The sequence below is a fragment of the Bactrocera neohumeralis genome, unplaced genomic scaffold (genome assembly GCF_024586455.1).
Source record: "Bactrocera neohumeralis isolate Rockhampton unplaced genomic scaffold, APGP_CSIRO_Bneo_wtdbg2-racon-allhic-juicebox.fasta_v2 cluster09, whole genome shotgun sequence".
In the NCBI taxonomy this organism is placed as follows: Eukaryota; Metazoa; Arthropoda; class Insecta; order Diptera; family Tephritidae; genus Bactrocera; species Bactrocera neohumeralis.
Genome location: NW_026089622.1, coordinates 16,927,300 through 16,940,282, shown reverse-complemented (window position 1 = coordinate 16,940,282; position 12,983 = coordinate 16,927,300). Strand labels below are relative to the sequence as shown.

Sequence of the window (12,983 nt, the reverse complement as noted above, 5' to 3'; positions counted from 1 at the left end):
GCAAATGTTTACCAGAATATATTAGTGTCGATAGAACCGACAAACAATTTGAAACAGTCGATTCTAGTTTGATGAATTCTACACTTGTTCCTTTCTTAATTTGTTGCAAGTTCATTAGTTACTTGCTTATCGAGCAGTATTCTGTCGTTTTCATATCTAGCTTTTAGAGCTTCCCAAGCCAAATTGAAATTATCGTCATTAAGAGCGAACTGTTTTACTATGACGCCTGCTTGACCTTTTATCTTGTATCGGAGGTGATACAATTTTTGTGCTTTTGATAGTTGTGGATGGTTGATGTTACCGGCTGTAAACATGTCCCGGAAGGACGGCCATTCTTCATAACCTCCATAAAATGTTTCTGTGTCACATACGGGCACCTCGAGGTGGATGCTTGAACTTGCCTCTTGATATTGTTGCATTTGTGGCAGCTCTACTCTACTGTGGGGAGTAGGTGCAATTGCTTTAATTAGCTTTAGTTGATCGGAGATCATAACTCTTGTTTCTTCGAAATGGTCTAAGCAGTTTTCGTAAATATCGTAAGCCGATGATTTAAAATTATTTGGCAAGTCTGAATCGTTAGATTCTAGTATGGCGTCATGAGCCGCTTGGAGGCGAGTCCAAAAATTTTTAAGATTTTGGCTTTTTATTTCTAATAACGATTCCGAGATTTCGTTGAATGAAGCGGCAAACCTAGTTCAGTATCTTGTTAAACTGTCACTTTCTGAAATGAATTTAACAACCTGTTTTGAGCGTGTAGCTCCTGCAGGTGTATTTTGGTTTGTGTTATTATGAACCATTTTTACAAAATAATATTATTTATTAATATTTTAGTTCGAAAATATATTTGAATTAATTACTATTAAAAACCGCGTTTTTTATTTATTAAAATATTTGATGTCCGTATGATTTTTTATTTAGGTACACCCTAATATTTGGACTTATATACATATATGTTTGTATGTGCGTATGAAGTTGCTTATGTTTTGTGCAATTGAGAGCTCGTCGAAGAGATCAATATGCATTGTACATAAGTATGCACGAATTGTTTGTTATGCTTTGTTCGTAAGCAATTGAGAGCTCGTTAGAGTGATCAATTAGCTTTTTGTCCACAATCCTGCTTGTTTTGCCAAAGAACAAGAGGTATTGCTGGATAATTACAAGTGTGGCCTTTGAACTTTTGGTTTTATTTTTGATTTTGTGTTTTGCGTCACGGCAGATTTTGCCGTATGTTTGTATGAGCTTATGAAAGTACTTATGTTTTGTGCAATTGAGAGCTCGCTGAAGAGATCAATGCGCTATTTACACGAATTGTTTGTATGCTTATAATTATGCTTTTTTCGTAAGCAATTGAGAGCTCGTTAGAGAGATCAATTCGCTTTTGTATGCGAGTCTGCTTGTTTTTGTTTGTCAAAGAACAAGGGATATTGCCGGATATTTGCCAATTCGGACTTTGAAAATATACATATACATCATACATGGGCGTTTTGACTCACATGAGCAGTTACTCTCAGCACACTTATTCTTACGCTCTTATTTCAGTCGCTATTGAGAGCGAAAAAACCAGTTTTGCACTGTGGGATAATGAATTGATTTTCCTGCCAGTTGCGCTGCAGACAGCAACGAGGTAACATAGGTAGTCGGTATGTTGATGTTTTTTTTATGCCCTAGTATATTTTTGCCCCATTTGAAATGTATAACATAAATAAAATGTTATAATTTCAGATACCTTTGGTGAGGTAAATTGGGAGTTGACTACTTTTACTAGCAAACTAGTTAGCGGAAATTTTAAGATAAAGTTGAAATTGTGAAGTTCTCGAGAAATCATGCTTAAAAATAAGGCTTGCCTCGGCGTCCAAAAACACCTTCTCTTTGAAATATATTCACTTACATAAAGCTTTTCGTCAAAACGGGCTTGTTTCTGGGCGCCCCAAAAAATTAATTTTTTTTATTTTTATTATTTTGAATGCCTACATTAATTCTATTCTTTTGTGACACTTTCTTATTAAAATTGCATTCGATAAATTTCTAGTAGTTAACCTGCTTCTTTGCTTGGAACAGATGAATTTCATATCAGAAAAAATGTGTTCACAAAAGAATGTTGAGGGGAAAAATGATAAAACCTTGAGGGAAATTTCTTTAAGCTGCGGATAAAATGAGTTTTCTAAGTTCCTCCAGAAATCGGTAATATCCTTTTTATCATTGAATGACATTTCACTTCTTAGAATTATTAATTCTGACTGGAATTTTAATTCATACTGGTTTACATCACATTTAAACGGGTTTACAAATATATCGATTAAAGGTTGAATTTTTCGGAAGTCCTCAAAGTTAAAAAACAGAGTCTCTAATAACTGAGGGTGCGCACGTTTTACACTTAAGACATCAGTACTGTTCATGAGGGAGCAGGCTTGTGGAGAACTTGAATAATCTTCGTCTTTGATCTCAGAAAGCAATAAAAATAAAATAGTTTGAAAATGAGTGACTTCTTTGAATAAATCGTTTTCAACTTGGAAAACCCAATCCTTATACTTCTGCAAAAGGGTATTTTTTTTCAAAAAACATATTATCTCTCTCAATACCCTCATATTTCTCAAAGTATTTAAGGAAAGTATTATAGTGCCTCCTAAAATTATATCCCCGGGTCCGCTTTACACACATATTACACAATAGACATTGCATATTACCAAAGGCATCGGAAATCATAAAGCAATATCTGTCATTCATTTTGAACAAACACATATAGGTACGCGCATAAATAGTATCATAAAACAATCAAGCGGCGCACGATGTTGCTTCGCTGTTGTTTGTTAATCAACTGACTGCAAATGTTCTTTGTCCCATGGTAGCCACTTTACGCTCGCGGTTACCAATACATCCATACATTTCATTTGCCCATCTCTGATATACATAGTATATATATGTACGTAAGCTTGAATATATATTTTTCATATTAATAATTGTTGTCTACCTGAGCGTTTTGTATGAGTTTTAAATTAAAATAAATTTTGCAGCGTTTAGTTAGGCGCTAATTTTGACTTTACTTTTTTAGTAAAATATGTAATCATAAGGTACGCTTCTATATTTTAGCAATAGAAGAAGAGCGCGAAACGGAATTGTTAATCTGCAAGTATGCTCCCGTATGCACTTTGTTAATGTATTTGGTATACTATGTATATAAAAGTACTAAATTTTGCATGTATGTATGTATGTTTGTTTTTGTCGGCATTCGGAACTATAATTTATTAATTTCGTATATGTATATCGATATATGTATATTGTGCCAAACTGTTTACGTTTTTTATATGTACATACATATATGCATTTAATAAATTAAGACCAAATAGTATGAATACGCTCACCTTTTTTTCCTCAGGGGGCTTTTTAGAAGGATGTTTGGTTGTATGTGCCTATGCATTTAGTCCCACTGTCCATTCTCTTGGGGATCCATCTGCCTACCTCCTTATTGTTTTATTCTTTATTGTTTTTGTTCGTGTGTTTATGTGTTTAATTCTTTGCTTTAATTATCGCTCCCGTTTATTTTATTTTTATTTTATGTTTTGGGTTTCGCACCCGGTGTGTGGTTTAGCAAGGTAAAACGTTTTTATTTTATTGTTTTTGGCAAGAACTTTAAATGTCTTCTCGTTTTGTTTTACTGAAATGTTTTTTGTCATTACAGCTTTGTTTTTTGTGTTTTTCTTTGTTTCACTGCACTTTTTTTTATTTTTTGTTTGTATACGTATGTTTTTTATTCCTGTTTGGAGCACTGCACTTTTTGTTTTTTAAACTTAGCGCACTGCGCTCTCTTAGCTTGGTTGCTTTTTTTTGTTTGTTTTATATTTTTTTGTTCGCCACTGCACTTTTACCGCACTGCACTGGATATTGTTTTATTTCACCATCGTTATCGCACTTCGTTTGGTTTTGCCACCAAATTTATTTATTATTGTTATTATGTTAATTTGTGTTGTGTTATTATTGTTTTCAATTTGAGTGTGAAAAACCGAAGGTGCTTTTCGTTAAAGCTTTGAAGGACCATGAATACAAGTATACGAAATTTATATTTAATAAAAATGAATTTTGTTTGTATTTTCAAAATCTCACCAACTGAATTATAATATAAATGTTACAGAATTTAATTTTAATAAAAGGAAGTGTCGACAAACGCGGCGGCGAGAATCCTGTTCCGACTTGCTGGAGCTGGCGATCGAGTTCTCGCAGATGGAGGTCGAAAGATCTAATCGCGGTAGAGTAGCGGCGCAGTGTCTCAGCGAATGTTGATGTGCGGCTTGTCTTGATCGAATTGTCCGCTTTCCCTTTTGCCCATCCTTTTTGTTGAGTGGGTTGATTGATGTGGAAGGGTGGTGAGTTGTGTTGAGTGGTATCAGCTGTGGTGAATTGCGCTGTTGTATTAGGATGCGCCAGTTTTACCGGGTAGAGGGGGTGGATGCTTAACTCATTTAAAGATTCACTTTTTTTTAATTTCTATGTTGGTAATTTATTTCACTACTTACTTGTATTTATAATGTTTCCGTACAGATTTATACGCAACAATGAAGATTTTTCGGATAACTTTAAAAGTTACTACTAATGAATCAGCAGCTCGATTTTATTTTTTTATTAGTTTTTATTTGAAAACAACAAAATGAGATCATCCATGTTTTAAAACTAACCTAAGTTAACAAAATTCATAAATCTTTATATTAAAATGAATGGACTTGAAAAAAAAGACTAAAAATAGCCATTAAAAGGTGCATATACAACCAAATAATTTTTGTTACAAAAATTTGTAACTTTTTTGTGAACTGAGTTTAGGAAAATAATGCTATGTACTGTCTTTGAATTTTCAAAAAATTCCACATTTTCTCCAGAATAGCGATGTAGTTCATCTGACACATTTTCAACTTCTGTTAAAGAAGTATTCGTAGATGACAGCAAATTTGGAAAGGAGTAACTCTCTTCGTTATTTGAAGAAGAAGAGTTACCTCCTGATAAAGTCATGAAAGATGACGCTGTATATATTGAATGATCTTCTGGTATAGATGAACCCATTCACATCTGCTATTTCAGCAGTGCAAAACATTTCAATTTCATTTAACTGGCTTGCTTGGAGACGCAGCGATAGAGGATATAAATAATAACCCACTTTGTGTCATACATTCGAATTTAAAATTCAAGTTCCTTCTATATCTTCCAAAATCTTTCATTTTAACGCAGAAGTTGCCTTAATATCATATTCATCGAACTTGCAAATTTCTTTTATCCGATTTATTGCGGGAATTACATAGCACAACGAAGGATTCGAACATCCCTGTAGTTTTTTGTAAATTATTTCAAAATCCTTGCAAATTTTAATTAGATTTTGAATTACTGATATATGTAAATTAGAAAGCCTGTTCAATTTGGCAGTAGTTGACAGAATTTCACTGATTTTCAACCAATTATACGCAATCGATTTGAACATATAAAAAGTGAATTCCATCGGGTTGGGCTGTCGTCAGCAGGTGCCCACGTAAAACACACCGGACGTTGTCGGCTTTCAACGATGTTTGTAGCTATGCTGCATACCCTATTTCTTAAAATATTTTACAAGCGTCTTACAGGATGATATTATGTCTTTCAGCTCATCTGAAGATTCAACACTGGATTCTAATACGTTTGCCTATGGTTATGTTCTAATGCCTCTTTCACATTGCTTCCTCTGTCCGTGACAGAAATTTCTTCTTTTTTACTTTCGCCTTTTTTCCTATGTTACGCGAAATGGTTGTTGAGTCCGGGAGTAAATCGTCAACATCAACTTTTTTCCCATATTCTGTGCCGATAGCCACAAAAAATGTTACTAATTTTTTAAATCCGGAGCCCTTCACGGAAAAAATGGACGACAGTCTTCAACCACTCAATCAGCACAAGCTTTCAAAGCTAATTTTTTATCCTCCTCACTTACTTTCTGTCTGGGCAGTTCTTTTACATGTGAGGTAACCACTTCCCATTCCAATGAGTCGTTCAACTCACTTCCAATAAATTGGGGCAAATGACAAACAAACAGTTTCAGTTGTTTACACAATGAAACTGCAGACCATTCAAATTTATTGATTTTCGAACTTACAAATTCAATTGTTTGCTTGCACAGCAACATTGTAACCTAATTAATTTTGCTTTGTATATAACAACCAAAATTTATTGAACACTGCAACAGTAATTCGATACTTCCGTTTTTGTTTATAATTTTGGTGCAACGATCGATTTCGTTGACTTAATTGATTTCCAAACATATGAATGAGTTCAACTGACGTTGTGCTGAGTCTGCATTTGAAAATTTAAGAACCATATAAATATAAGTAGTTTTTAAAGAATGTAGCTAGTTCTTAAGAACCAACCGAAATGTAAAGATCGAAAAATAAAGATTTTAAAATAAAAATTTGAATCGTTCGGCATTACTTACGAAAGTGGCGCAGTCGGAAATCCTCGCAAGTAATCATAAGATTACAACGGTATTAATCCAAAGATTAATAATAAAATAAATATTAAAACGGTATTAATCCAAAGATTAATAATAAAATAAATATCACGTCGGTGTTAATCAATTTTAAGTGAACCAAGAAAAAAAAAAAGTAAAGAAGAAACATGGCGACGGAATCAACCATTCATTTAACGGGATCGGAATTAATAAAAGAAGCATCCAGAATAAAGGAGTTTACGGGCAAAGACTACGACTTATCATCTTTTATAAGGGAAGTAGAACTAATTCTCCCCCTTTTCAACAACAACATACCAATGCAGCGCTTTATATTTGAAAGGTACGTTAAAAATAAAATACAAGGACCAGCCCTAGCAGTAATAAGGACATTGGGACAAGAAGCCACATGGCCAGACATTAAAGAAGAACTAATCAAAAACTTCGGCATCAAGGAAACGTATCACAACCTGTATCACCAAGCAGTCAACTTGAGGAATTACAATGTAAGCAATTATTTTTATAATCTGAAAAACATTTTAGACAAATTAAATACTAAATACGAACAAGATAATAATAAACCTCCAGAATTTAAGCCTTCAATAAATGAGTCACTAATTCTAAAAACATTTTTAAATGGTATTGAGCCAAATCTAGCAAGTATTATATACAGTAGAAACATAACGTGTCTTAGAAGTGCATATTATTTATTAGAAGAAACAGGCATGGTAAAAAGATACGACAGTAGGCCGAATATACAGAACAGGTTTATACCAAACAATAGACAACAGTCACAATACTTACCACAACATAGAGTTCCCCAAAACAATAACTTACAAACATTTACGGATAACAACAACCATAACTTCGGACAGTTACGTAATAACCCATATAATAACTCTGGACAGTTACGTCAAAACAGTAATAACCCATATAATAACTCTGGACAGCTACGTCAAAATAATAATAGTCCAAATAATAACTCAGGGTCATTTCGTCAACAATTTCCAAATTCGCAACGAACTAGGCAAAGCCAAAATAATAAAGTAACACAAATGGAAGTAGACCACATTGAAACTAATGATGGTGAAGAGGTAAATTTTCAATATCAGGCCGAGAATATAGTTTACCGATAATCACAATAACAATACATAACACAAGAATTAGGTGCTTACTTGACACGGGATCCACCACTTCTTTACTCAATAAAAATTTTTTACCCCAATATCAACGCAAACGACTAATACAACCATTAACTTTTAACACTATTAACGGAATTTTTAGTATTAATGAGGAAATCATAACTCCTCTGCCAATCGAATTTAATGAAAAAAATTTTATGTGTTGGAAGTTGACTACTTTTAAGAATAAAAAGTTTGATGCTATAATAGGTCAAAATATTTTAAAGCCACTCTCAGCAATTATTAATCTACATGAAGAGTACGTCGAAATAAATAACATTAAAACTAAATTCATTGAAAGTTGTCCATTTCAATATAACGAAATACAAACGTTCAATATTTCACCACCCAATGAAGAAGTGTTAGAAAAATTAACCAGGGAAGATATGAATACAGAGGAAAAATCCTTGTTGGAAAAACTGATAAATCAAAACTCAGATTTATTTTTTGAAGAAGGGCATTCGCTAACTCATACTCATGAAATACAACATGAGATAGTAACCACAACAGACAGACCAATATATTCTAAAATATATAGATATCCCCAAATCCATGAAGAGGAAATTAATAAGCAAATGAGAGATATGCTAAGCCAGGGTATCATTAGAGAAAGTTCATCTCCATACAATTCTCCTTTATGGATCGTTCCAAAAAAAATGGACAATTCCGGAAAGAAAAAATGGAGAATTGTAATTGATTACAGAGCCCTAAATGAAATAAGTGTCAGTGACAAATTCCCAATACCAAACATAGAAAATATGTTGGAAAAATTAGGCCGTGCACAGTACTTTACAACAATTGATCTTGCAAAGGGTTTTCACCAAATTCTTATTAAAGAAGAGGACAGAAAAAAAACAGCTTTTTCCACACCCCTAGGACACTACGAATTCGTCCGAATGCCTTTTGGACTCAAAAACGCCCCCTCCACATTTCAGAGGCTCATGAATTCTGTATTAAGGGACTACATAAATAAAACGTGTGTTGTTTATTTAGACGACATCCTAATATTTAGTAGCACAATACAAGAACACGAACAAAATATCCAGAAAATTTTCAATGCACTACGAAAACACAATTTAAAAATTCAAATCGACAAATGTAATTTCTTTGCTAAATCCACAGAATATTTAGGACATATTCTAACCACTGATGGGATCAAGCCCAACCCAAACAAAATAGCAGTAATCCAAAATATAAAGTTACCCGAAACCTCTAAACAAATTAAGTCCTTTCTTGGTGTCACCGGATACTACAGAAAATTCATAAAAGATTATGCGAAAATTGCACATGGAATGACAAAGTATTTAAAAAAGGATATTAAGTTAAGAAAAAATGATCCACAATATATCGATGCTTTCTATAAGTTAAAACGACTTCTAATTGACACACCAATTCTTCGTTACCCCGATTTTAAGAAAAAATTTAAATTGTGTACAGATGCAAGTGAAGTTGCAATTGGCGCAGTTTTAACGCAAGAAAATCATCCAATATGCTATGCTAGTAGAACACTAAATGAACATGAAAAAAAATATTCCACCACAGAAAAAGAGCTCTTGGCTATCGTATGGGGCATTAATTATTTCAGACCATATGTATATGGCAGAAGTTTTGACCTTATGACTGACCATCAGCCACTTAAATGGTTGCAAACAAAATATAGAGGGAAAGATATAAACCCCAGGTTGCAACGCTGGCTGCTTAAACTAGGTGAATATGATATTAACATTGGTTATATTAAAGGAAAGGAAAATACATTAGCTGACTTTCTTAGTCGATTAAACGCCGATACCGGAGAAATTTTAACAATAGAATCTGAAAATCCAGAAATCATTGGCACAAGAGAAAACGAAGTAGACAACATGAGTACATGTGCAACTATACATTCTCAACAAGAAGAAAATAATGACCACTTTGTTATATTATACACAGTTGTCAACCGTTTTCATACACAAATTATCTTAACGGAAAGTAAAACCAAAGAAATCGAAATAATTGGAAATAAACGAAAAATATATATAAGTTTAGACGACATAAAAAGTGGATTTATGAGCGATATTTTTAGAAGATTTATTAAAACAGGAAAAGTAGGCATATACTCAGGTATCTCGGACAGCGATTATAATATTGTTCAATTAAAACTAATAGAAATGTTCAATAATACCATAAAATTTTACAGATGCACATATCATGCGAAAGACATGAGAAATGAAGAAGAAACATTTAGGTATATTAAAAAGTATCACAAAGAAGAGACAGGGCATGGCGGGATTAATGAAAATTATCAAGGACTAAAAAATTTAATTTACTATAAAAATCTAAAACAACTTATCCAAAAATACATTAATAATTGCGATATTTGTTGTAGAGCCAAATACGATAGACGACCAATTAAACCAAAATACTTTTTAACAGAAACCGCTACAGATACAAATGAAATAATTCATATGGACACATATGTCATAAAAAAGCACAGTTTCTTGACGTTCATAGATAAATTTTCTAAACAAGCTACTGCAATTTATTTAGAAGACAGAACCAGCATAACTATAATAGAAAAAATTCGTTTATATTTTTCCTTAAAACCAAAGCCAAAACGCATAATTGCCGATAATGAATTTAACTCAACTAATGTAAAAGATTTCCTGAGAAGAGAAGAAATAGAAATTCATTTTACAAAACCTAATTCTCACACTGGCAATGCTGACATCGAAAGATTTCATAATACTTTAGGCGAAAGGTTTAGAATAATAGAAATAGAAACACCGGAATTATCAGTTCAGGAAAAAGTATATAAATGCACCGAATGGTATAACAAATCCATACATTCAACCACAGGGAAAAAGCCAATAGATATTGCAAACGGTAATTATGATAAAAATGAAATATTTGAACGACTTAAAGCAGTAAAAGAAAAACAAATCGAAAAGCTTAACACTAGAAGAGAAAATTACCAACACACCGACAGGGAGGGATATGTAAAAAACTATAAAGCTGTTAGACACAAACAGGAACCCAGATACAAAAAAATGGCAATCGACAACATCCACACAACAAATATTAAAAGAACTACCAAATTTTCAGGTAAAATCAATACTGACGATTACAACACTAATGACATTTCTGACATTGAGCAACGCAACTCTAATGGTGGAGAACATTGATGGTACAAACGGTTTTACTGAAATTTCTCTTGAAGACGCAAAGATAACAGTCAATTACAGCACAATACTACATATTATCAACCCGTTAGAAATTATTAAAGTTACTGAAACTCTTGAACACAATATCGGACAAATCACAGATGATGAGGAAAAACATTTTTTGATACAAGAATTAAACAAGGTTAAATCGAAATTAATAACTATTAACCCACATAGACAACGAAGAGGATTAATTAATATCATAGGATCAGGTATGAAATGGCTATATGGTACAATGGACGATAACGACAGAGAAGAAATAGAACGACATCTTCAAACAATTGACGAGAATAACCATGCACTAATAGAAAATTCAAATCAAAATATAGAAATAAATAATGTATTTAATATAACAATGGCAAAACTTAAAGAAGCTATAGATGAAGATAGGGAAAAATTCACAAGAAAAATTAATGAAATCGCTACAGTTGATCAACAATTAGAAAGAAAAATAATGTATCTTGATATTCTCTTAAAAATTAAAATTTTATTAGACAATGTTGAGCATATACAAAACAACCTTATGTCTGCAAAAATGAATATAATGAATAACAATATATTAACTGGAGAAGAAATAGTTCGTTACAATATAGATTTATATAAAATGCAAAATGTTAAAGTTAGCACAGCACAATATAAAAATAATGAAATAATTTTTGTTATACAAATACCAAACGAAATAATTAAAGTAAAAAGATCTTTATTTATACCAATACCAAATTACCAACATGAAGAGCTTTTGTTTGAAACCCAAGAAGTCATAAAAATTAATGGAACTATGTATGATTATAACAATGAATCTTTATTAAAAAATATAAAAATATCACAATTATGTATATTCACCAAAACTTGTTTAAGAATAAAAAATTATAAGTTAGAAACTAAAGAAATACGACCAGGCTTGTTAATTTTGAAAAACCATGTCAACTCAGTAATTAATAATACATGTAATGAAAGACAATTAACATTAAAAGGTAATGCTTTAATCACGTTCAATAATTGTAAAATAGAAATAAATGGAATAATCTTTTACAACTATAATAACGAATTCCATGAAAGTTTCACAATGCCTGGCACGTTTTTCATTAATAATACAAAAACTCAGTTAACGTTTGATGAACTCATTGCAAACCAAATTAAAAATATAGAAAAAATTGAAGAACTTAGATTTCACAAAAAAATCAATTACACTTCTAGCGGACTTGCTTTAGCTTGCAGTATCATAACTTTTATAACAATACTCACATTTCTTTATTATTACAAAAAAGGCAAAAATAACAAAACAGAAATTATTATAAAAACTCAGGAGAGTTTTCAGTCAAATGGGGGAGGAGTTATGTCCACTTCCCATTCCAATGAGTCGTTCAACTCGCTTCCAATAATTTGGGGCAAATGACAAACAAACAGTTTCAGTTGTTTACACAATGAAACTGCAGACCATTCAAATTTATTGATTTTCGAACTTACAAATTCAATTGTTTGCTTGCACAGCAACATTGTAACCTAATTAATTTCGCTTTGTATATAACAACCAAAATTTATTGAACACTGCAACAGTAATTCGATCCTGCCAAAATGGCGGAAACGGAAAACCTGTAAAGTGTCATAACTAAGCCCTAAATAAAGATATTAAAGTGAAATTTTGCACAAAGGATCCCCCTACTAAGTTTTTTGTAAATATCTCGGAAACTACTATAGCTATGACAACCAAACTCTACAGAGTCGTTTTCTTCAGGCATTTCCATATACAGTTCAAAAATGGAAGAAATCGGATAATAACCACGCCCACCTCCCATACAAAGGTTATGTTGAAAATCACTAAAAGTGCGTTAACGGACTAACAAAAAACGTCAGAAACACAAAATTTTACGGAAGAAATTGCAGAAGGAAGCTGCACCCAGGCGTTTTTTAAAAATTGAAAATGGGCGTGGCCTCGCCCACTTATGGACCAAAAACCATATCTCAGGAACTACTCTACCAATTTCAATGAAATTCGGTATATAATATTTTCTTAACACCCTGATGACATGTACAAAATATAGGTGAAATCGGTTCATAACCACGCCTTCTTCCAATATAACGCTATTTTGAATTCCATCTGATGCCTTTTCTGTATAATACGAGTACATACATTAGGAACCAATGATGATAGCG

The 12,983-nt window shown here is 32.5% G+C and overlaps 1 protein-coding gene across 1 annotated transcript; it reads left to right on the top strand.

Moving 5' to 3' along the window:
* Positions 1-6,564: 6,564 nt before the first annotated feature.
* LOC126764116 (putative uncharacterized protein DDB_G0289263) lies at positions 6,565-11,909 on the top strand. The gene has a single exon (XM_050481913.1). The coding sequence runs from the start codon at positions 6,619-6,621 to the stop codon at positions 7,582-7,584; it is 966 nt and encodes a 321-aa protein (XP_050337870.1). The 5' UTR covers positions 6,565-6,618; the 3' UTR covers positions 7,585-11,909.
* Positions 11,910-12,983: the final 1,074 nt, after the last annotated feature.